Below are 22028 nucleotides of genomic sequence, written 5' to 3' on the forward strand. Positions count from 1 at the left end.
AAGAAAATATCTAAAAAAAAAAAAGAATCTATGAATCAATTGATGGATAAAATTATGGTATATACATAATTGAATGCTATTCGGGCTTAACAACAAGAAGCTTATTTGTAACAGTGTTAATGAACCTGGAGGGCATTGTGCTAGGTGAAATGAGCCAGATAGAGAAATGCTGCATGATCTCATTCATTCCTCACATGTGGAATATTAAAAACAAAAACTCATAGATGTGGAGAGGAAAACAGGAGTTAGCCAGGGCATGACTGGGGAAAGAGAGAGGGTGGTATTTTGATCAAAGTGGATAAAGTTTCAGTAAAACAGGAAAAATTTGTATGTGTACAATACACTGACTATAGTTAATATTTCTTTGTCTATCTCAAAAAAGTTAAAAGCAAAGATTTTCAAAGTTCTCACTACAGGCATAGTAATAGTTGAGGCAATACACGTGTGGATGTCATGGTGTATGCACAGGATGGAAGTTCACACCACTGTCACCAACAAACAATTCATATTTGTCAGCTGAAAATAAAATGACATTTAAAGAACAACCTTCCTCAACATCAGTCAGCAAGAAAAAAAGATAAAGCACATGATCTTATTTATAAAGCACTGTTTATTCTTGTTTATTGAAAATGTCCATTTTAAAAGTCTTTAAAATAAAAACAAGTTTAGAAAATCTGAGCTCCTATAAGAAGGGACATAACAGAGGGGAAACTGAAAGGCCCCTAAGGGCAGCAGTTTACTTCCAGAGAATTGTAAACAACGCAACTATGGAGACATGACTATGGGGTTAACATGGCTTCATTTCCTTTATATTATTTAGAGTGTAAGCATGGGCAGCCCACTGCACAAGTTTCATTATCCAGAGTACCAAGGGCCTCTCCTCAGAAGGGCAAAGTCCCCAAACATGCATATGTACACATCCTTTATGAGACCTTTCCGTGTCTTAAGCAATGAACTAAATTATTTGGTGACCACAAAAGTGTTTTTCCTATGGACAAAATTTTGCACATTGATTGCCAACTATTGACTAAGCACATACAGAAAACATGGGAACATCTGGGTTGCTACTGTTATTCCTTTTGTAAAAATTTTTTACATGAAAGATGTCTCATAGAAATCTCTGGGTTTAGAAACAGACCAGCCGTTCTTAGAAACCTTTACTCTCTAAGCTGGCAAAGATAGCTGTCTGTGATTGTCTGAGGTTGGACTTCAGGAATACTCCATATCCTGTGGGTGCTAGAATGTCAGTCATGTAACATGAGATAATAGTACTGTACCATGAAATTATGGAAACTGTGAGAGCCTCCATACCACAAAGAAAAAGGGCTCCTCAACAAGCTTTTAGGCCTCGAGGTTGGTTTTGAAACAGCACTTACAGAGCCCAAGCAAATATACACATAAGCTTTTGGTTGGCATTCTACATCTATTTCAAGTGACTTTGCCATCTGGCCAAGTTGTCCTGTCATCTGAGGAGGTAGGTGAGAGCTGTGCTCCACTATCCTTGGCCCATTTTGACTTGTGTTGACTTTAGGTATACAGTGTTCTTCTGGGGCTCTCCAAAATCTGATTTCTCACAGGTCACTTTTCTGGACCACTTAGAAAGTCAATGGGTTGACATTATAAACAACTTGAGCAAACTAGTTTCAAACAATCAGCCTTCACTGACAACCTGTTCAGCTATGAGGGGTTCTTTAACTCAGGATCTATAATCCGGCTCATCATACTAGAGGCCAATGATAAGTCTAACTTCTCACTGTAGAAACCAGAGCTTGGTGAGATGGGATGGAAGGTACTAGGGCATAATATCTTCTCACCCAGGTTGTTTAGAAAGGTGAAAAGATTGTCATTGGAATATTCAAAGTAAAGTCACTGCTCATAGTAACTGTTTGACAAAATAAGCAAAGCAAATCCATGATAGTTTACACCCCACTTTTTGTGGCTGGCCAAAAGCACAGGGATGGAGGGAGGTAGAAAACTTAAGTAGAGGCAGAGGGCTGGGCTGTAAAGCTACACTACATTAGGGATATGTGCTCCATCAAGCTGCTCTGCCCTGCTGCTGAGGGAGAACTGCCTGAAGCAATTTGCTGATAGACTTGGTATTGGTGTGGATGGTTGGGGTTCCTACCACATTGACTTTAAAGGGACACCAGCACAGAGGGTATAAGGGCACTACACTGTTCTTTATCTCAACAGACAACGTGGGCATTAAGTTCTTAAAGTACTGAAGGGGGCCATATGACAGTCAAGGGAAGTGCGGCTGGGTCACTGGGCAAAGGTGTTCATTTTCACCTACTCTAGACATAGCCTGAGAAGCTTAGCCTCCAGCGAATTAGGTAGTAATGGGCTGTTGGGCATAGCAAAGTAGTGGGGCCTTTTATGCCACTTTGTCAGGCGATTTCTCGTTAAAACAAATGTCAATCAACTGATAAACAAGCAACAAACACTGAATCAAACAGTGGAGGGGGGAGGAGAGGGGGAAGGAGGGAAGAAGAAAGAGAAAGAATCCCAACACCACAAAGCACAAAGCTCAAATGCACAGTGAAACTATTCAGCTGGCCATTTTAACAAGTGCTGAAGGCACTGTGCTCAGCTGCACAGCGATGGTTACTGGAGAATCGAGGTCTTGCTGCTGGATTCAGCTCGAATGCATTCATCTGTTTGCTTCAACAGCTTCCGGACCAGTTTTTCTAGGTCCTTCCTCGACTTCAATTCTTCTTCCAGGCATTGCTTCATTTTTTTATTCTCCTAGAAGGGAAAAGAGTTATTAATCACTGAACCAAGGCAGCCCTTCTCAGGGTTCCTCCTCCCCCTCCTCTCCCTTCTCCTCTCCCTTCTCCTCATGGCGTCCTTCATGCTGACTACATATTCTGAGAGCAGGCTGTCTCTTGGTTCTCTGCCTGTGTGTAAGCAGCCTCATACACTCTTCACTTTTATCCAAATGTTCTCACAGACTGAACCTGCCCCACAGACAACCTGCTCCACACTTTTTCATTTAGGGTCGCTTTTCTTTCAATGCGAGCATGTGCTAAGAGGCTTCCTAAATATCTCTGGAGCCAACTTCATCTTCTGAGTATCAGACCCACGGGATCATGTTAGTGGGGCAGGTCAATCTAGAGAAATGATGAGCACCTTTAACTTACTATGTTCTAAAGGGAATTTAGTATCACTTCCCCCATCACCTGAAACCTCTTCCAGTGCTTCTGGATTCTTGAAAAGTTGACCACCATAGCACTGTGCCATTATATGCCATAAGCTTCAACTCTGCAATGTCTCTTTATATTTGCTCTACTCCTCACGGCCTCACTGGCCAGCCTCAGCTCAGGACTTCACAATGCCTCATCTAGAATATGCTACGCATTCCAACTCTCAACTCCCATCTTCTCTATGCCTCCCTTTCTCACAGGTACAATCAGTCTTATCGCAAGCCACCATAGACAATTCTCTTTTCCATCTTTCTTTTGTTCCTTCTATCCTCTTTTATCTCTCCTTCATTATTCCCCTTTTGTTTTCACAACAAGCTCTTATTATACAAGGCCAACAAATCTATGATGTCCTTACCTCAACCCTCCTCATGGCTGGGGTTGCAGACAGGCACTGTCATATCTGAGCTTGCTTACATTTTTTTTTTTTTAAGATGTGAGGGAACAAGAAAGCAGTATCTAATTTTGGACTCTGCTCAATATATCTAAATAGAAAGGCTCAGAAATTCAAGGCCACATACTAAAAGAAATAAAACCCACCTAATACCACAAAGAAAATACCAACCCCTTCATTAGTACCTGCTCCTGGGCTCTTCTTGAAACCATCTCCCAGTGGCAAGGAAAACAGAGCAATTCTATCATCTGAGAAGATAACTTTTGATAATGCATTACCTGCTTCAGTTCTTTGACCTCATCCTTCAAGGCATAGACAGTATCAACAAGGCTCCTAAAATACACAGAGAAAATTTATAAATGAATGGCTGGTATTGAAGGGCTGGTAAATAAGCAAGCTACAATTCTACATAAATACAGAGATGGAAATAATCAGTGCAGTTCCTCCCTGATGGGGAGTATCCCTACTCTGGATGGTCCATATTCTTTCTCTCCATAGGAGGAAAACTCTCATTATGCATGCCCATTTCAATGCCATGTTACAGCATCATTTCTATATTGCCTATTTCTCTTCCCACTCCCAGCTTGTGTGGCCAGAAAACAACAGATAACAACCATAAAATTTGATTTTTTTTTAAAAACTTGAGGATATAGTTGACAAATTAAAAACTATATTTAAAGTATGCAGCACGATGCTTTAGTGTTTGTCTTATGAAATTATATGTCATAAATGAAGTTATCACAACCATCACCACATGTAGTTGCAGCTGCTATTTGTGAGTGTGTACTGAGAACACAGGAGGTATATGCTCTTAGTAAATTTCTATTATTAACTATAGTCACTGTGCTACATGTTAGATAGACTAAAACTTACCTATTATCTTATACAATTGAACATTATAGTTTTTTTTATCAGCATCACCTATTTCTTCTACCCGCTCCAAGCCTCTGGTCTCCTCTCTGCTCCTGTGAGTTCAGTGTTTGTAAGAGTCCCATGCCATGGTTTTATTGCTGCAGCTTTACAGTAGGAGTAAATATTACTCACAATATAATGAAAGCTATGCTATCACAAGACCCTATACATGCTTCAACAGCCATGCTTTGCTGTTACCCTTTTCATTTAGCTAACCTTACATAACAAAGAATCAGGACATTAAAAAATAATTTAAAAAAAATGATGATGAAGTTTCCTGGTTAGTGGTGGCATTCTTTGCTTCTCAATTTTTTCAAATCAAGGAACTTTCAGATCTAGATTTTAGTTGGGGCTTTTAAGATTAATTTTTATGATTGATGTATGTGTTTATGTGCATGTGAACGCAGGTACTCAAGGAGGCCAAAAGAGGATGCCAGGTCACCTAGAACTGGAATTACAAGCAGTTGTGAGCTAGCTGCCCTCCATGTTTCTTGTGAATTTAACCAGGGTCCTTTGAGAGCCGGTGCTCTTAACTGCTGAGGCATCTCTCCAGGCCTTAGGTTGTAGTTTTTCTCCTGTCACTTACTTCACTCTGATCTTGTGTAACCAGTTTATTTTTTGTCTGGTGATGGCTGTTGCTTTCTTTACATATGAAATAAGGACAATACTACATTCCTTGAAGCCTTCACAAGGCTATGATGACTACTACATCAATAATAATGTTCTTAATAACAATAATTACTATACATGGGCATATATTTTTGAGTGCTAACTTTATCATTATTATATTTGATCACAAAACAACTCAGAAAATATTTCCATCACTCACATTTTACAGATGGGAAAACAAATTCAGGGAGGTGGAAGAGCTAGCCCAGGGTAACACTGACAATACATAGCAAATTGAGAGCACAACTTGGACTCTAGCCTGTTCTCTTGAGCAGGACTGTGTCCAGCACCCCTCCATGGCCTCTGCCTAAGCTCCTACTTCCAAGTTCCCCCCTTGTTTGAGTTCCTGCCCTGGCTTCCATCAATGTTGGAGAGTGACCTGAGAGTTGTAAGCTGAAGTAAACCGTTTCCTTCTCCAACTTGTTCACGGTTATGGTGTTTAATCACAGCAAGAAACGCCCTAAAACAGCCTGTCATGGCTACTGTAGGCGCCAGACATGCCAAGAAAGGAACACTGTCTACTCACTTCTCTTCAATGATTGTCTGCCCATTACTTCTGGTTTCTTCAATAATGAGTTTCTCTTCCTCCGGGAGCAGTACTTGTGGAACAGAATCTTTACGAGTACCTGTAAGTGATGACCACGATCGTGTAAGAGGGCATAGGGAGTTATCAGAGGCTGTCCTAGTGATTTGTCCCTTTCTACTGTAGTTACAGCAGTGATGTTCTTCATGCCCTTGTACTCAAATGGCAAACATGCCCGCTTTTACATTTTCCTGATAGGGAGGACTCTAAATGACCAAATGACATTATTTGATCTTCAAGAAGGGGGGACTGATGTGATAGGAGTCCCAGACTTTTCTGCTTTCCCTTTCCCAGAGCAAAGAGCTCATCACTGATCACCCAGTCCCGGCATGCCTCCAAGAGTCACACACCACATCCCATGATCACTGGGACTTCTTTAATTTCAGTAATGATCGGGCTGACAGCAGCACTGCTCTGGGGTACAGCGTGGTGAAAGGGTTCCAGAAGCAGCACCCGTTCCTTCTGCAGTCAGTCCTCTAGGAAATGCAAAGTAGCCAAACGCTATTTTGGTGGTGGGTAGAGTGGAGCTGGGAGATTATCATATCAGCAAGAAAACTCAGGTGTCTTCATTGCTCTCTGCCTACACTGCCTTTACTACACTGGCAGTCTAGATCCTTCCTCTCTCTGGGTTCACAGACATAATCTTTGGTCTGTCTAGGTCACTGTTTTGGAAGAGTATCCCTCACAGACGTACACATTCACTGCTTTTACTTGACCACTTCCATTTCCCCAGGAGTAAGATGTGTTTCTGTTTCCAAGTTCAGAGAATAGCTCTTCATCAGTATGCAGAAGATAAATGGACGGATAAAAGAATGCATACAGAAAGCCAAGAGCAGTCATTTCTAGGGAAACAGGACATTAGACTGGCCCACTATGATGCTGAAATGTTGACCACATCTGAATGTCAAGCAGGATACTTCCTACATGTACAAGGGAAGGGAAGAAGGAGGAAGAAAGCTGGTCTCCTTTAGGGCAGATAACATGCCTGAGCTTTTACCTTTGAGTACCTGGATAGACTCTATAGCTAGAAAAACAAGTGCTTCAGAGGTGAGGTAAGGTCGGATTTTGTACGAGGGATGCTCTGGTGTCTCCCCATCCCCATCTCCACCCTAGCTTTCACAATAAAAATTTCTCTCACTCTCCTCTCCCCAGCTCATCAGAACTTTATTAGAAGTGAGCATGCCAGAAGCCGCAGCCAGGTTGCAGCTGTGATACAGTGCCCCTGTTCACAGTGAAATGTATTGATTTCCACATCAAATGCTTTCCTTTTGTGACAGCCTGCGGGATGTGTTACTTTGTGTTAAGGCAGTCTCTTATGAAATCCCTCTCATCCCAAGTAAGCAGCTGGTCCGTAGCTGTGAGAAATACAGCACTAGGGGACATGCATTCCCTATGCAGATGCGAGAAACTTTCTGAAGGGGCTATATCAGTAATGACCTAAGTCTGTGATGAGAGAATATATATATATATATATATATATATACTCTATGTGGCCTGGACTGGGAAAAGCACAAGGATTTGCCAGAAGGCATTATCTAGCTTTCAAGGGCATATAACCTAAAAGCTGTTTAGGCAAATGCCCTTATCTAACAGCTCCTTGAGACATTTTATACATTGTGAAGCCTCAGCTGTATAGCTACATTTCCAGATTTTCAGAGCAAGTCTGATGAAGCACCGCTCACTTCAGCACATAGCTGATGAAAGATAGCATTCTGACTTCCTTTCCTATTCTGCCTATAAGGCGAGATTAGCATCAGTTCGCAGACACAGGAACTCTCTGGGCTCTTTAATTCCTAACTAGTGCTGGTGGAGGTATCTGTGTAGATCAAAAGAGAATGACTTTTAAAAATTTTTTTTTCTCATTTCTATCACCTCTAACGTTTTCCCTCATGCATCTCTCTTTCTCTCTGGGTAAAAAGCAACAGTTCAGAAACAAACCAAACCACCCAGTGCTAAAGCACCTTATCTGAAAGATTCAGTACTGCACCTCTGCCCTGCATTGAGTCACATGCTTTCCACACCCTGCAAACCCCATCTGTATTGAAGGGTTTTTTCTTTCTAAGAGACAGTGAGTACCAAAGAATAAACCTCATTCATTAGCACAAGCAGTGTGGTGAATTCTAACGAAGCCATTACCTGGTTGAAAACTGGCACTGGTGCAATAAGCTTCAATCACCTTAAGAATCTGAGCGTCTTCTTCCAGGGCAGCAGCGCCTGTCAAATGTAATCAGTAAGAACTTCTGCTACATATATCACCCTGAACACTCAAAATGATGTTGTGCCCATCACTGCCAACAGTCCACAGTGCTTCTGAAAGGCAGGCAGAAATTTGTTCAAGCCTCACAAGGCAAAAGAATGACATCAAGAGTAATCCCAAGAGTTCTTGGGGAAAAGAGTATGGCTTCTGAAGTTCAGAACTCTAAAGTAGTGAGGGTTTTAGTAATAATCTCTTGAAGACTAAAATGATGGCAGTGGGCTCCGTTTTGGCTCCAACTCTCATCCAGTACACCAAAGTCTTTCTATTAACTAAATTTCAAGGCTTGCCTTTTTAAAGAGCCTTTCCCTGTTGACCCCACCCACCTTATCAACCAGCCAGAATATCACTCATCATCTCCCCAACTCAGTCTTTAAATACTCAGATGGCAATATTCCACTAATAAGTTTAGGTGAGGTTAGGGTTGGAGCTTCAGGAGTTGAAGTTCAGCAAAGATATAATTTTAATATATTATATCAAATTATATCATATCATATTATATTATGTTATATTATATTATATTATAGTCTCATATAGCCCAGGATTACATCTAACTTGCTATGTAGCTGAGGATGAAGTTGGACTTCTGATCCTCCTACGTCCACCTCCCAAGCAGGGATTAGAGGCACACGCTGCCATGCCTGGTTTATATTGTGCTAGGGATCAAAGTTTGTGCTTTGTGTTCTAGGCAAGCACTCTATGAATTGAGCTATGTCCCTAGCCACAGGAAAGATTTAGCTAAACTATACTTGCAACTGACATATGCAGTGCTGCTACATCACTGACATCTCCATGTATGTCCCAAAGTTGCCTTGTTCACAATTTTAGAGTCAAATACAGACATATCGTTTGACTGGCTGACTTTGTAGTCATCCCCTAAATAAAGCCCTGTTTCCCTGAGCATTAGACTTCCAGAACGATTTCTGTCCTCAGGTCCATTTGTTCTATCTGTTCAGAAAAATACTCCAGGCATCAGAAATTTAGAGGAAAAAAATGTGTCCATAGCAAATGGGTATCACTGGGGGATCTAAACAAGGCGGGGTGAAGTGATACAGCGTGAAAATGGTCCAAACTGATGTCTGTCAGAGTCAGCAGGAAGTGCAGCAGGAGGCAGCTTATTCCAAAGTCTTAGAAGTGACCACATTTTCTGTGTATTTTTTACAACAGATGATGCCAAGAACAAACTGCTCTAATTATCTGCTTTTTAAAAATTCTCATGTTAGTTCGCCCATAAATAACTTTGCAAAAGTACAGAACTCATACTTTTCCTAATCACGTATTCTTCCTCAGATGCTTTTCTCTCCGTCTTTCTTTTGTGAAGAAACTTCTTCATCGTTTTGGGGCTCTTACTAGATTCCTGTAAGGATGATAGTTTCTCCATGAATTAACATTCTCTTCTAAATACGAATGAAAATAAAGCAAATAAAATGAGTTGGAATACATCTCTCATCACGATAGCATCCATTAGAGAAGGGTCAGAATTTTAGATCACACATACTATAAATGGCTCCAGTAAACTCAGAAAGGTTCAACAAAGCACAGGCAATGACATTCCACTTTCACTTGCCACAGGAATGAGAATAAGAATGGAGAAGGATGCAGATTGTGCGAGAGGGTCAGTGTCTTTAGGGTACCATCTGCAGCAGAAGTAATGGGATTTCAATCCCAGAAGAGTACCAGCATTCCTAACTTGGTTTATAGTCACCGTGGATAGTTCGAAGTAAATTAAGTAAGCGATGCAATTACTAATAGAACAGTTCTAAGACTTTAAAACTGCTTGAATAAATTTTGCTGAGCAGTGGTCCTACAAAGGAAACCACGATTCTTATCAGTCAGATGGGAAAATTGAGGTGGAAAGAGTTATTTTCTCAGAGAGGAGAATTTCATGAAGGGTTTCCTGATAAATAAATTTGGTTTATACATAGCCAAACCACACTTTTAATTAGTGCACAATAAAGATGGAATTTAGTGAATTTGCTTTTTGCCACATAAAAAAAAATCTATTCAATGTTAATATGCAAGTAAACAAATTGGAACACTTAGAATCCCAATTACACAATATTCCATATTGTCCAGAATCTATGTATCTATCTGATACATGAGGAATAACTAGTATTGTAAAATATAGGGAACAAAGAATTTAGGTGCCTTCGCTTAGCCACAGTGACTCCACTTAAACTGAAAAGGAGGCAAACATGAAAACCAAAGAAGAGGACGGGCTAGCATTGAACACATAGGGAAAACGAGCATTTTAAAGGCATGAGATATAAAGTGATAGTGTATAGGGACCAGACACAGCCTGCTTTTGAAGAAAGTACTTACATGTCAGAACTGCATCTTCACATTTTAGCCACCCATTATAGCAAGGGACAAAACAAGCATAAAGGGAAGCTTCATTCACCAAAGGTTACAGCACAACGACATTACGATGTCACTGTTCTACCCTTACCTTTAAGATATAAGACATCCTCTAAAATGAATATGTAAAGAAAGAGAAGATGAGCGTGAGAGGCCGATGGTTATAATGACCACATCCATTTATCAATAGTTCTAAAACAACATTTGACATGTTAGTGTTCTCATCGATTACACAGAAAGAATACCGCCACATTTCCCACATTAGTCTCAGATGCAATACCCTCATGCAAAAGTCCAAAGAATCCAGTTCTTTACAGAATTAAAAAATGCTGAAAAATCACCAAAATGCACAGGACATAGCAAGAACATATTAATAACTCTTTTCCCCAGCAGAAACAAAGTGGTCATGCCTTAGTTTTAATAGATTAGTTATGTGTAGGATTAAAGTCAACTGGACCCTTCAGAGTTCGCCTTGGTATGAATTTAGTAACTGACAGTTGCAAAGTGGCCATTATTAAAGTGGGAATAGGTTACTATGAAGTGGCACTCCTGGTTTAAGTAATAAAAGAACAGAGTTACATTTAAAAAAAAATATGCTCAAGAATCAGGTCTATTATGCCAGTTGAAAGGGTTAAAAATCCTCCAGTGTCTATATATTGTTCTGTTTTGCACTGAGAGACAGAGGCAACAATTAACTGGAACAGAAGCATGGTTGCTCAAATCAAAATACACTCAAAGTCTCCAATTTCAAAGCATACCAAACAGAATTGGACACTGTCTTTACATCAAATTTTAAGGTTCATTTCGTAACTGTCAGCAACTTACTCTTCATACAACAAGACCTGAAGCGTAGTTATTAATAAATGAGCATCTTTTCTGAAATATGAAATAAGTAGAAATAAGTAAAAGGGGAAAACATCACTGGATGAAAAAGGTAAGAAATACTGTGTCATTAAGAGAGCTAGTGACTGACGTGCCTTGACTACACTTGTAGAGCAGAGGAGCAGCCACACTGGCCAAGGCATATCATTGTAGCACACTAGGCAGATACCAACTGCCCTGTGCAGGAAGTTGCTACTGAGAAGCCTCTCTGCAAAAAAGACATTCCTTTCATTATATTCTTCAATCCTTCCCACTATAGCAAACCCTGCTTTCATGGTTGAGACACATGCATTGGTCTTATGAGGTTTTAGAGATTGGTCTTCATTGATCGACATGCTACAAAATGCAGAATTGAATATTTGATTAGAAATGCAACTTCCAAAGGCATGTTTCTTGGTTGAGATGTGTGTACATAGTAACCTAATCTAAAGAATCATTCTCTCTTCATAGAGAGACAGCAGAGACACTTAAAGAAAAAAACTAAAGAAAGAGACAGTGTACTTGAACTGTTCAGTTCCATCAATGTGTGTATATGGAGAACAGGAAAATGCAAAATTAAAAAGCAATCACTGAATCTAGCAATTCAAGATATATATATATATATATATACATATATATATACATATATATATATATATCTCCTATCATAAATTCTAGCATATTCTCACTGAACTATTTGCAGTAAGCTCCAAAATTAGCTTGTCAGAAGCATTTTACACCATATGTAGCAAAATTACCTCTTTATAACCTAGTGCTGCTGATGGTCTAAGTGGAGGTGCAGGTCGTAGGCAACTTAAACTCCACGGTTTTATAATTTGAGGAGGCTCCAAGGGTCCTCGGGGCTGTCCAGTAGAGCTAAAAGACTGGGAAAATGTCTCATGAGATGCTGGCAATCTGCCATCTGAACCCAACCTGGTACCACACAGTGAGAAAATGACAATAGCTTCATTGGATCAGCAAAGCCAGACATGAAATGGGGAATGTGGAATAGTGGCAGTGTCCAACTAGAAAACGGACAGTTTCTACATAAAGGTATAGAGTCTCTAAGGAACAGCACAGAATGGACTCAGTGTCCCATGATCCTGTCTTCTCTTTTCTGCAAGTTCAGTTAAGGCAGAGATGTATCCTCTGTAAGAGAGGAAAGTGGAACAACAGAAATCATTCAAGGTTCAGTGATGTGTTTGGCACTCACTTAGAATCTTAAATGGATTATTTCATCTGACTAAACTATGATGATGACACACTCAGTGAAGTGAAGTAACTGAGTAGAAATTGGCAAAGACAAGACTTGAACCCAAAGCCTGTGCTCCGCCACCACAACAGACACAGCACTCAAAATAGGAATGTTGGCATTGCAGGTTTGAGTGTTAGCAGACAACACAGGAAAGCTTCCATCTCACCCAGCAAGTACAGTGATAGCTCACTAATTCCAATTCCACAAGTTACTGGTTTCTGAGAACTCAGAGGATGGCAATGCTAAAAGCTTCCCTTCCACGCAGGTTACTGAGCAGATGTAAGAGGATGAGAGTATGTGGGATTGTTCAAGCACTAAGGGAAGTACGTTCCCTGCTTTGACTTAGCACATGATTACTGTGAGAATATCAGTTATAAAACAAGTCTTGTTTATAATTGAAACATTTTAGAAGGGCCTTTGGCAGGAAACACTTGGCTCCTAGTTAGCCGGAGTGCCTTAAGACTGCTGACCAAAAGCACACACACACCTATGTGAAATGTTTCATTCCTTTCAATGGGCCTCAACAATGATGAGCAATCAGAATCAGTGAAGTTTAACTGTACTTCAAAATCTACAAATAGAGACCACCCAAAGTCAAACGGCATGCTTGCTGCTGATTTTTAGAAATCTTTAGTAGGCAAAGTCTGACAGGAAAGAAAAGAAACCTTCAATAATCCTAATACTTCAATAATCCCAACAATCCCAATGGACTACTTACAGAATGAGTACTACATGATGATGAGGAGGTCTTAGACAATGAACTGCAAGAGGCTGGTCCTTTGGTCAGTCTGTTCAGATGCTCCATCCACTCCTGGAAGTCCTGGTTATTGTTGCAGTGGATCACAATTCTCTCTACTGTGCTACCTGCATCACCAAATTATGAGCATTTAGGAACAACAGGCAAGGATCTGTCTCACAAACATTCTTTGTGGAATCTTAGACATACAATAAAACCAAACAATAAACACACTAGCAATCTGAAACCTCACATGCACTGACTTGCCATCTAGTCCACAGTTTATTCTAAGAATATTGTACTGTTTTGCCTATTGTCCAAGATGAAAAAGAAGAAAAACACGTAGGTGAAAACAGCTGAAAATTCTTTAGGCAAGTACCAAATCTTAGGCTCCTTACTGGTGAGTACAGGTTTGGAGAAGGCTGGAGACATTTAGCCCTGCCTGTGATATCTACATAGAAGAGCAGGCATCACAGGTAAATTACAGAAGCCTGGCAAAAGGGAAAATGTCAAGGAGAATTATGAAGCCTGGGCATTTTGCTCAATTTGTATAGGAAGCTGTGTGGCTTCTTAGAACACAACCAAGCCTTGTTGGTTTATAGGTTGGTGATAAGAGTGGATAGAAGGCTGCACCTTTGGCTTCTTGGCCACCATGGACCATATGGCAGACAAGGAGAAAGTAAGTCTCTTTTGTTATTCTTCAGCTTTTACAAGTAGCTCTTAAGCAAGAGAAGATGAAAAGCAATGGCAAAGCTGGGGCTATGAAATGACCAGGAAGCTTTGAGGCTGTATGGGTCTATTTTAGTTATTCTGGGGAATGGAGTGGGCTTTCCCATATCCCCATAAAGCCTGCTGATGAACTACACAGGGAAAAATAATAGCATTTATTTGTTTAAACTCCACTTTATTCCAAAAAGGATTTGAAGTAGCTACATGAAAAGGAGAAAATTACCCACCTGTGATTTCGAATGTGCAGTCATTGCCTTCAATTTCATCCAATCTGGTCACTACCATCCCTGCTATTGGTATTTTTCCCTAGCAGAAAAAAAGTCTTCCTATTAATTCTATGATTGTACATATTTCTCTCAGACTTTTAATCCTCTCAGGAATCACATGGCAAGACATATTTCACTAGTCTGAGGAGAGATAAGGCTTCTCTAGTCTATGTTTTAATCAGATAAGGAAGCAAGGGAGAAATGTGTCTTTGGCTAATATACCTCATAAGCTCATGATTTACAAAACAGTTGACTTTCTAACTTATTTTCCTGTGAATTGAAAAGCGAAGGCTCACATTTTATGAAAGGTGGCAATGGCTCTGACCACTAGCCTAATGGTCTACATTTTGGGAACAGCCTAAGGGAGGTTTCATTCCCTAAGGCATTTAGGGACTGGCACCTTACAAACCCAAATCATGTAACATGGCTACAATTGCAGTCACAGGATCAAATGCCAGCTTTGTATTTCTCAGCAGTAATGTAAACTGTTGCTGCTAATTTATCCGATTGTAGACTTAGATTTCTATTTATACAACTGGAGATCTAGCTCATGAGTAGAACAGTAGATAGCCAGAGCAGGATTATACTAATACAAAGGTCTTTGATCTCAAGACCATCTGTTCTTACAAGCTGTTTCACTATGACAAAAACATTCTGCTTTTGAAGGCCTGAGCTTTTAATGGCATGGTGCATATATCACATCTGAACAGAATCCTGCTCTCATCTGACCTTTGATAATTATTTTATATAGATCTACTCACCTGATACATAAAGCCACTCATCCGAGGACTTGCAGACAACATTATCAAGACACTTGAAAACAGCAGAAAATATCGTTCCTCTTTTTCCTGAAGTAGAATAAAAATCATGAAAGGGGGAACAGAAATTGGACTGCTTTTATTAAGATCATCTGAAATCACTCCTTTGAAAACCAGAGCTTACATAAACATCAACCTGAACATCTGCCAATTCAAAAGCACCAAACAAGTGTGTCCATTAGTCCTTGAGTATGTGAGTATAAGAACCCACATAGATTATGCACCAGTGTTACATGCTAGTCCTGGACACAAAGTAAGTTTCTCAAGGTTCACAAAACTAAAATATAACTTTGCTTTGAATAGTAGCAAAGTGAAACAACTTTCAACAGCTAAGAAATTTATTTTCTGTTAATATTCAGTCATTGAGTTATTTCTAATCATTAATACTAGGATGATTATAGCCTCAATGGATAAAGTACCTGCTGTTTTAAGCATGAAGACCTAGGTTAGGATTGCTAGCAACCATGTAAATGCTGAGCATAGCAGCAAGTATCTATTACCAAGATGAATGGTGCAGGGTCATAGGCAATTAGACCTGAGGAGTTCATTGGCTAGCCAATTTAGACAAAATCAGTAAGCTACAAATTCAATGAGAAACAAAATTGGAGTGTAATAGTGGAAGAATTTATTGTCTCCAAACAAATGCACATATATGCACAGTGCATACACACACACATCGAGAAACATAGTTTCTGTATGGCATGCAAGACAAATAAATAAATACATTTTACACTTTTTAAAAAATTGGTCTGGATTATTTGGTTTCATGGATGATAGTAGAAATCCAACCCAGGGCCTTGAGCATACTAAATCTACATTCTTCCACTACCAATTTACCCCTGCCCCAGCACAATTCTGCAGGTATTTTCATTGGTACATAAGATATTTGTACACATTTATAAGAAACAATATTGTATTTCAATTTTTTGTACACATTATATAATGATCAAATCCAAGTTTGGTCATTATAGTTAAGCCATCCATATCTATTATCAAACTTTCATCATTTCTTCATGTTGAACACACTCAAAATCCTTTATAGGGACAGCAAGGTGGCTCACTAGGTAAAGACTTGTCTGCTAAGCAAATCTGATAGATTATCTGAAAAGCTGAGTTTCATTCCCAGGACCCTTATGGTAGAGAAGAGAACCAATTCCTACCAGTTGTCTTCTGACCTCTACAAATGTGCTTTGGCACACACATGTGCATACACAATAAATAAGTAAGTAAGTAAATAAATAAATAAATAAATAAATAAAACGCTTTTAAGATATACTATAATGCATTATTCATCAACTACATTCATTTGATTGCACATGAGGGCTGCTCTGATCCCCTTAACAGAGTTAACAGTTAATAGAAATGAAAATTCTCTTTCACACAATTATCCTAATGTCTGTCTCCTCATTCTCCTTTATACTTGAGTAGAGTAAAGCTTCACAACTAACTATTGGAACAACCATTATTCTCTCAGATCTTTCTCTTGCCTAGTTTTCCTTCCACAAACATTGCCCTTCTTTAGCAGCCTCTCCAGGTCTCTTCCTTGGCTTTTAACATATGCTTATCGCTTTCTTAAGGCCCTTCCTCACTCCATGTGGTTCCTCACTTGTAATATCTCATTTCTTGACATTTTATTGCCAAATTACTCCCTGCCTTCATTTTCTCTCCATTGATCCTCCCCTAACTGCACTCTCTCACTGCTCTCTCAAAGTCATCAATAACTGCCTTCTAGCAAAATCCAATGGCTTCTTTTTGGTCCTCACATTCTTTGACCTCTGAACTTTCCATAGCACTCAGCTTGCTGGCCACTTTCAAGTGTTCCTCCAGGAATTTCAATGACACCATAACCCCCAGTTCTTTTCTATTCTCCTATTTGTGTCCTGCACCTATTCCCACAATGGTTCCTCCTCCTTTCATCCAAGGATTTTATCCCAAAGATGTGAATGACTAATAGTTATCTGCACTGCTTTAACCTTCCCCAGGGTGTCTGCATTTTCAATGAGATTGCTTATTAACCCGTAGTAATGAATCTCTGCCACAAGTATGTCAGAGGGTATAGAAAGGTGTTGTGGAGAAGGGAGACAACTCTAACACCCAATAAATCACACCAGGTGACATGATCAACCTTTGTCCCCTACTGTAGCCTCTTCTTAAAAGAATTAATCTGTCTTCAACCGCTGTGCTACTCTTTGGAAATGTACTTCCTAGAAAGGTACATCTGTCAGAGACATTTAAATTTCTCTAATACTGACCTCTCACCTACATTTCCATAGAACATTAGCAGCTGCTTACAGGGCAGCTCTGCATAAATACCTAGGGTCTTTGAAAGTTAACAGGTGTAAAGTATGTATGCCATCTTCTGTATCCCATAAGTCACCCCTTTCTGTTGCCATTACCATCAAAATATGTCTTCCATTCCCTCTGCTACTGCTCTGGTTGATCTTGACAGAAGAACTAATGATGGAAGGGAAATATGAAACCTGGAAGAAGCAACGCTGAGGACTTACCTCACAGGCCCCATATTGCATCACTACTTGTGACATAAAGATCACGTTTCCCAAAGTCTTAATATCATCTCCTTCCCATGCCTGAATAGGTTCTGAAAGGATCTGCAATTCCAGCTGCTTTCTCTTTCTCAGATCTTGGCACTGCCCCTGCAGATACCAAACAGAGCATGATGCAATGGGGGTTTGGATGAGAGGAGATCAGGAAAGTTCTCAGACCCAAAGCAAGTTCAAAACAAGCCATAGCTTTTGAGTCCTTGTTTCTCACTTTAGCCTTTGCTCTTATTCCTGTGATGATCTATGCCCCTGCCAGACAAACCAATGCACTACCTAGCTTTTAGCCTTTCAAAGTCATAGGTTGAGGGGAGTATTTCCATTCTGCCAAAGCATCCAAATAAAGTGGTAAAAGGGGCTTTATCTTTCCCTCCCCATGAGGAGTCTGGAGAGACAAGGAACATATTCCTACCAACTAGAACTAGAAAAGCAATTAGCTCTTCACTACCATAGGTAAATAGGGCTGTAATTACAAAGCAACTTCATTTATGTGATATATGCTTACTTTCCCCCAAAATAGCAACTCGATGGTAAGAAAAATGAACAAAATCTCTCCCAGAGTTTTGAGAACAGAGAATGGCCAAAATTATTTTTTTATTCATTTCATGCCACCTTGAATCAAACCGAATTTATCATGAAACAGACATGCAGTGTCCCAACTTTGTTTAGGGAGCAACAGGACATTTTTTTGTAAAATATTCAGGTTATTTTTATTCCTAAAAGAATTAGGGAAAATAGATACAAGTGAGTTTCATGATGATTAAGCTTGAAGTTCAAATCAAGAAACAATTTGCCAATATGATATGGAGTATGAAGAAAATGGAGAGAGATAAAGCCTGTTTTAGAAGACTAAAGTTATCTTGGCGTAATTTAACAGTACTTATTCCAACGTGAATACAAGTCTAAGCAAATGAGTTATTACATTACTGCATCCAAATGAATGTAGTATAATTCTTTTTGGAAGTAAGTTTTTCTATAAAAGTCGGTTGCTTCATTCAACTAAGACTTTAAGAAATAAATACACTACAGATTTTTAAAGTGAGTGCATTTGCATTAAATATATTACCACCATCAAATCAAGTTTTAACATGACAAAAAAGAGACATGTTTGCTTTTTGTCGGGGGTAGGGGGCAGTATTTATGTTTGTTGTTGTTATTGTTCAGACAGAGTTTTGTGCAGCTCAGGCTGGCCTCAAACTCACTATGTAACTGAGGCTCTGACTTTGAAGTGGACCTTCCGTCTCAGTTTCCCAAGTGCTGTTATTACAGGCATACCTCACCATGCCTGGCAGATACTTGCATTTGTTGTACTGTTTACTTGCCTGATTTTTCAAAGGTCTTCTATGTTCATTTACATAGAATGAATACAAGAAATACAAGTTACAACGAATGCCATGCCATGGGTTTGAGTGAGCTCTTCTATGAAATTGAGTCATGTAAAATGCTAGCATTTTTACTATTTTTTTTCCTAACAACAGGAACAAATCTCTCACAATACCTTGCCTGATCTCCAGCTTTCTCTTTAATCACTGGCACGTCAGCTACTTATCTTTCAAAAGCAATAAAAGTGAATTAATGATGAATGGTAGGCTGTAACCTTCCAGCAAGGATCAAAAGCTGAACATTGGTACAAATCCCACAGAATGCTTTAGAAAATGTCAAATATATCGAAACTTAACCCTTTACTCAAAATAAAGGGTAATTTTTTTTTTCCTCCTGAAATAGCATCAAAAGGTTTTTACATCAGTAGGTTCAAGGAGATAGGCTAACCTTGATGCTCTAGATGCAAGATTACAGCTCCTTCTATATTAAGCAACTTCATTTTAGTACACTGTGTTTTTCCTTTTAGGAAGGATTCCTTTTTCATATGCAGAAAACAAGTTCATGTCTTTTGGCGCAAATAGTGAAATTCAGTATTGATGCCAATCAGTGAATGACAAGTTATACAGACATAGGATGAGCAATGGGGGTAAATGCAAAGAAATTAAAAAAAAAAAGGAAACCCCCACCTACACATCAATGCTTAATGTGGCCAAGGCTTTCAACTGTCATTGCTTTAAACCCTCAGTCTGGCAACCTTTCTTAGGTAAGCATACTTTGTGGAGAACAAAACCAAATGCAACAAATCCTGGGGTTACTGTGCTCAGAGCTTATTGTTTCTCTCTGGAGGACCTTTGCTTAAGGAAAGAAACGGTACACACAAATCACTCTTTTAGCAACAAAGTACAAAATGGAGAAGGACAATCTGAGAATGTCACCTACCATGAGTGTTTTGAACGCTATGATTGCTTTCAGAATATCCTGATGATCTGGATGAGTGTCCTGTAAAAGGAATATATTTACAAACAGTGTCAGCATGTGCATATATGTGTATAACAACATTCAATGAGAGCAGAGGCTATGAGTAGAAGAGAGCTAGAACGGGTATATGGAAGGGTTGGGAAGGAGAAAATGACATAATTATATTATAATCTCAAAAAACCTTAAGGGGATGCTGGAGGGATGAGCTGGGAGTGGGTGGGTGGATGGAGGAGCACCCTTATAGAGGCAAAGGGGAGGAAGGATGGGTGGGGGGATTTGTGGAGGGGAAACCAGGAACGGGGACAACATTTGAAATGTAAATAAACACAATAACAAATAAAAAGTAAAAATAATTAAGGATAAATGATAAAAAACAGTATTAGAGGAGATTAGATGCTGCCATGGATGGGGTGAGTTAAAAGTGTGGCCATAAAAGGATAACACAATAGAAGTGCATGTATGCATGTGTGTGTGTGTGTGTGTGTGTGTGTGTGTGTGTGTGTGTGTATTGGAGTATGTATTGGAATTGTCTTATATCTTGATTGTGGTTGATTACATGAATCCACACCTGTATTAAAATTCAAGGAAAGGCTGGAGAGATGGCTCAGTAGTTAAGAGGACTGACTGCTCTTCCAGAGGTCCTGAGTTCAAATCCCAGTAACTACATGGTAGCTCACAACCACCTGTAATGGGATCCAATGCCCTCTTCTGGTGTGTCTGAAGACAGCTACAGTGTATACATACACATAAAATAAATAAATCTTTTTTAAAAAATTCAAGGAACTATGAAACAAAAGCAATTTTATTTATTTTTATCTGTTAACATTTTATTTTTCTTTGATTTTGTAATTAGATGTAGGGATAAGAGTGTGTATGCGCACCTGAGTGTAGTTATTTGTGGAGGTCAGAGGCTTTGGATCGCACTGGAGCTGAGCACAGTTACAGGCAGTAATGAGCAGGCTGACTTAGGGGCAGGGATCCTTTGCAAAAGTAGTATGCACTCTTAACTGCTGAGCTATCTCCAGCCCCAGAAAATCTCGTAATCACTGAATTACTAGAAGCACTGAGATCCTAAATTCTAGTCTATTTTTGAATACTTAACTTATACTATACAACTGATTGTTTTACACATAAAATTAAAGTGTACTGCTATCTTTTCTTTTGTATTGACAAACAAAATTTCTCAATAGTTATGGTGTATAAATATGACGTTTTAATATACGCATATACATATACATATTCACATTGTAGAATCTTGCCAAGCACAGTTGGGTTTTAAGTCAGTTTATAACATATCATATATTTAGTAACAGCATAATAGTTGTCATTATTGAGGTAAGACTTCCCATTTCCCTGACTAGCAAATAATGGACTCCACAGAGTTTTGTGTGCTTCAATATGGTTACAGTTTGGTCTGTCTTTCTTTTCTTCTCTTTTCTTTTCTTTTTGGGTATTATATTTTGTTGTCTAGGTTTTGTAGGGTTTGGGTTTGTTTTTTGAGAAAGAACTTGAAGCTGGATGGGTAGGGAGGTAGAGAGGATCTTGGTGGACTTGGGGGAGGGGAAGAATATGATTAAATATATTTAAATTTAAAATTATTTTAATTAATAAAAATTGAATAAATAAGTAATATTTAATAATAAATACCATTACTAAATAATTACTCAGAGGGATATCACTGATCCTGTAGTGCATCTAATATTGAGGTATATGGACATGGTTGGCATACCACACCTAGGAGTGTATAGGCGCTGACTCCATGGATTCAGTTGAAGAAGAGAGAAGGCCAATTATGCTCAACCAGTCTCAGGTAGAAAACATTGTAGAACAGACTAGAGATCTGACTCAAGTCACAGGCAGGATTGTCCATGGAACGTTAGTGTGTATTCTTTCATGGTACAATTTATTTTAACAAGTGATTAGAAATCCAGATGGGGCTGGCCCAGTGCTACACTCTCAGAAAGGGGGATGGAGCATCTGATGGTTGCAATCTGAAGGAAGAGTCAAAGCCAATATGACCAAACAGAGGCTGGGCTAAAAACAGGTGACGCCTACAGGCAGGCAGGCAGAAGGGGCTTCACTGTGTGTTCCTGGAGTTGCTAGTACTGCAGCATTGTGCTGTAGCACTGGGAAG

At 39.3% G+C, this 22028-nt stretch overlaps 1 protein-coding gene across 6 annotated transcripts in view; it reads right to left on the reverse strand.

The window, feature by feature from the left end:
* Positions 1–592: 592 nt before the first annotated feature.
* The window catches only part of Arhgef6 (Rac/Cdc42 guanine nucleotide exchange factor 6), a 110348-nt gene continuing 88912 nt past the window's right edge, over positions 593–22028 (reverse strand). For 3 of the 6 annotated variants that reach the window (XM_031362132.1, XM_031362483.1, XM_031362418.1), the window contains 12 exons: positions 19856–19915; positions 17543–17689; positions 14979–15065; positions 14179–14257; positions 13205–13350; positions 11990–12115; positions 10462–10482; positions 9276–9369; positions 7895–7972; positions 5702–5801; positions 3873–3927; positions 593–2745 (listed from right to left, as the gene is read on the reverse strand). In XM_031362132.1, the coding sequence (XP_031217992.1) occupies positions 2605–2745; positions 3873–3927; positions 5702–5801; positions 7895–7972; positions 9276–9369; positions 10462–10482; positions 11990–12115; positions 13205–13350; positions 14179–14257; positions 14979–15065; positions 17543–17689; positions 19856–19915 (1134 nt within the window). In that variant the 3' untranslated portion in view covers positions 593–2604. The remainder of the gene's footprint in view (positions 2746–3872; positions 3928–5701; positions 5802–7894; positions 7973–9275; positions 9370–10461; positions 10483–11989; positions 12116–13204; positions 13351–14178; positions 14258–14978; positions 15066–17542; positions 17690–19855; positions 19916–22028) is intronic. The other 3 variants (XM_031362271.1, XM_031362195.1, XM_031362348.1) reach the window with 3 other exon arrangements.

The sequence above is a fragment of the Mastomys coucha genome, chromosome X, assembly GCF_008632895.1.
Source record: "Mastomys coucha isolate ucsf_1 chromosome X, UCSF_Mcou_1, whole genome shotgun sequence".
NCBI classification, from domain to species: domain Eukaryota; kingdom Metazoa; phylum Chordata; class Mammalia; order Rodentia; family Muridae; genus Mastomys; species Mastomys coucha.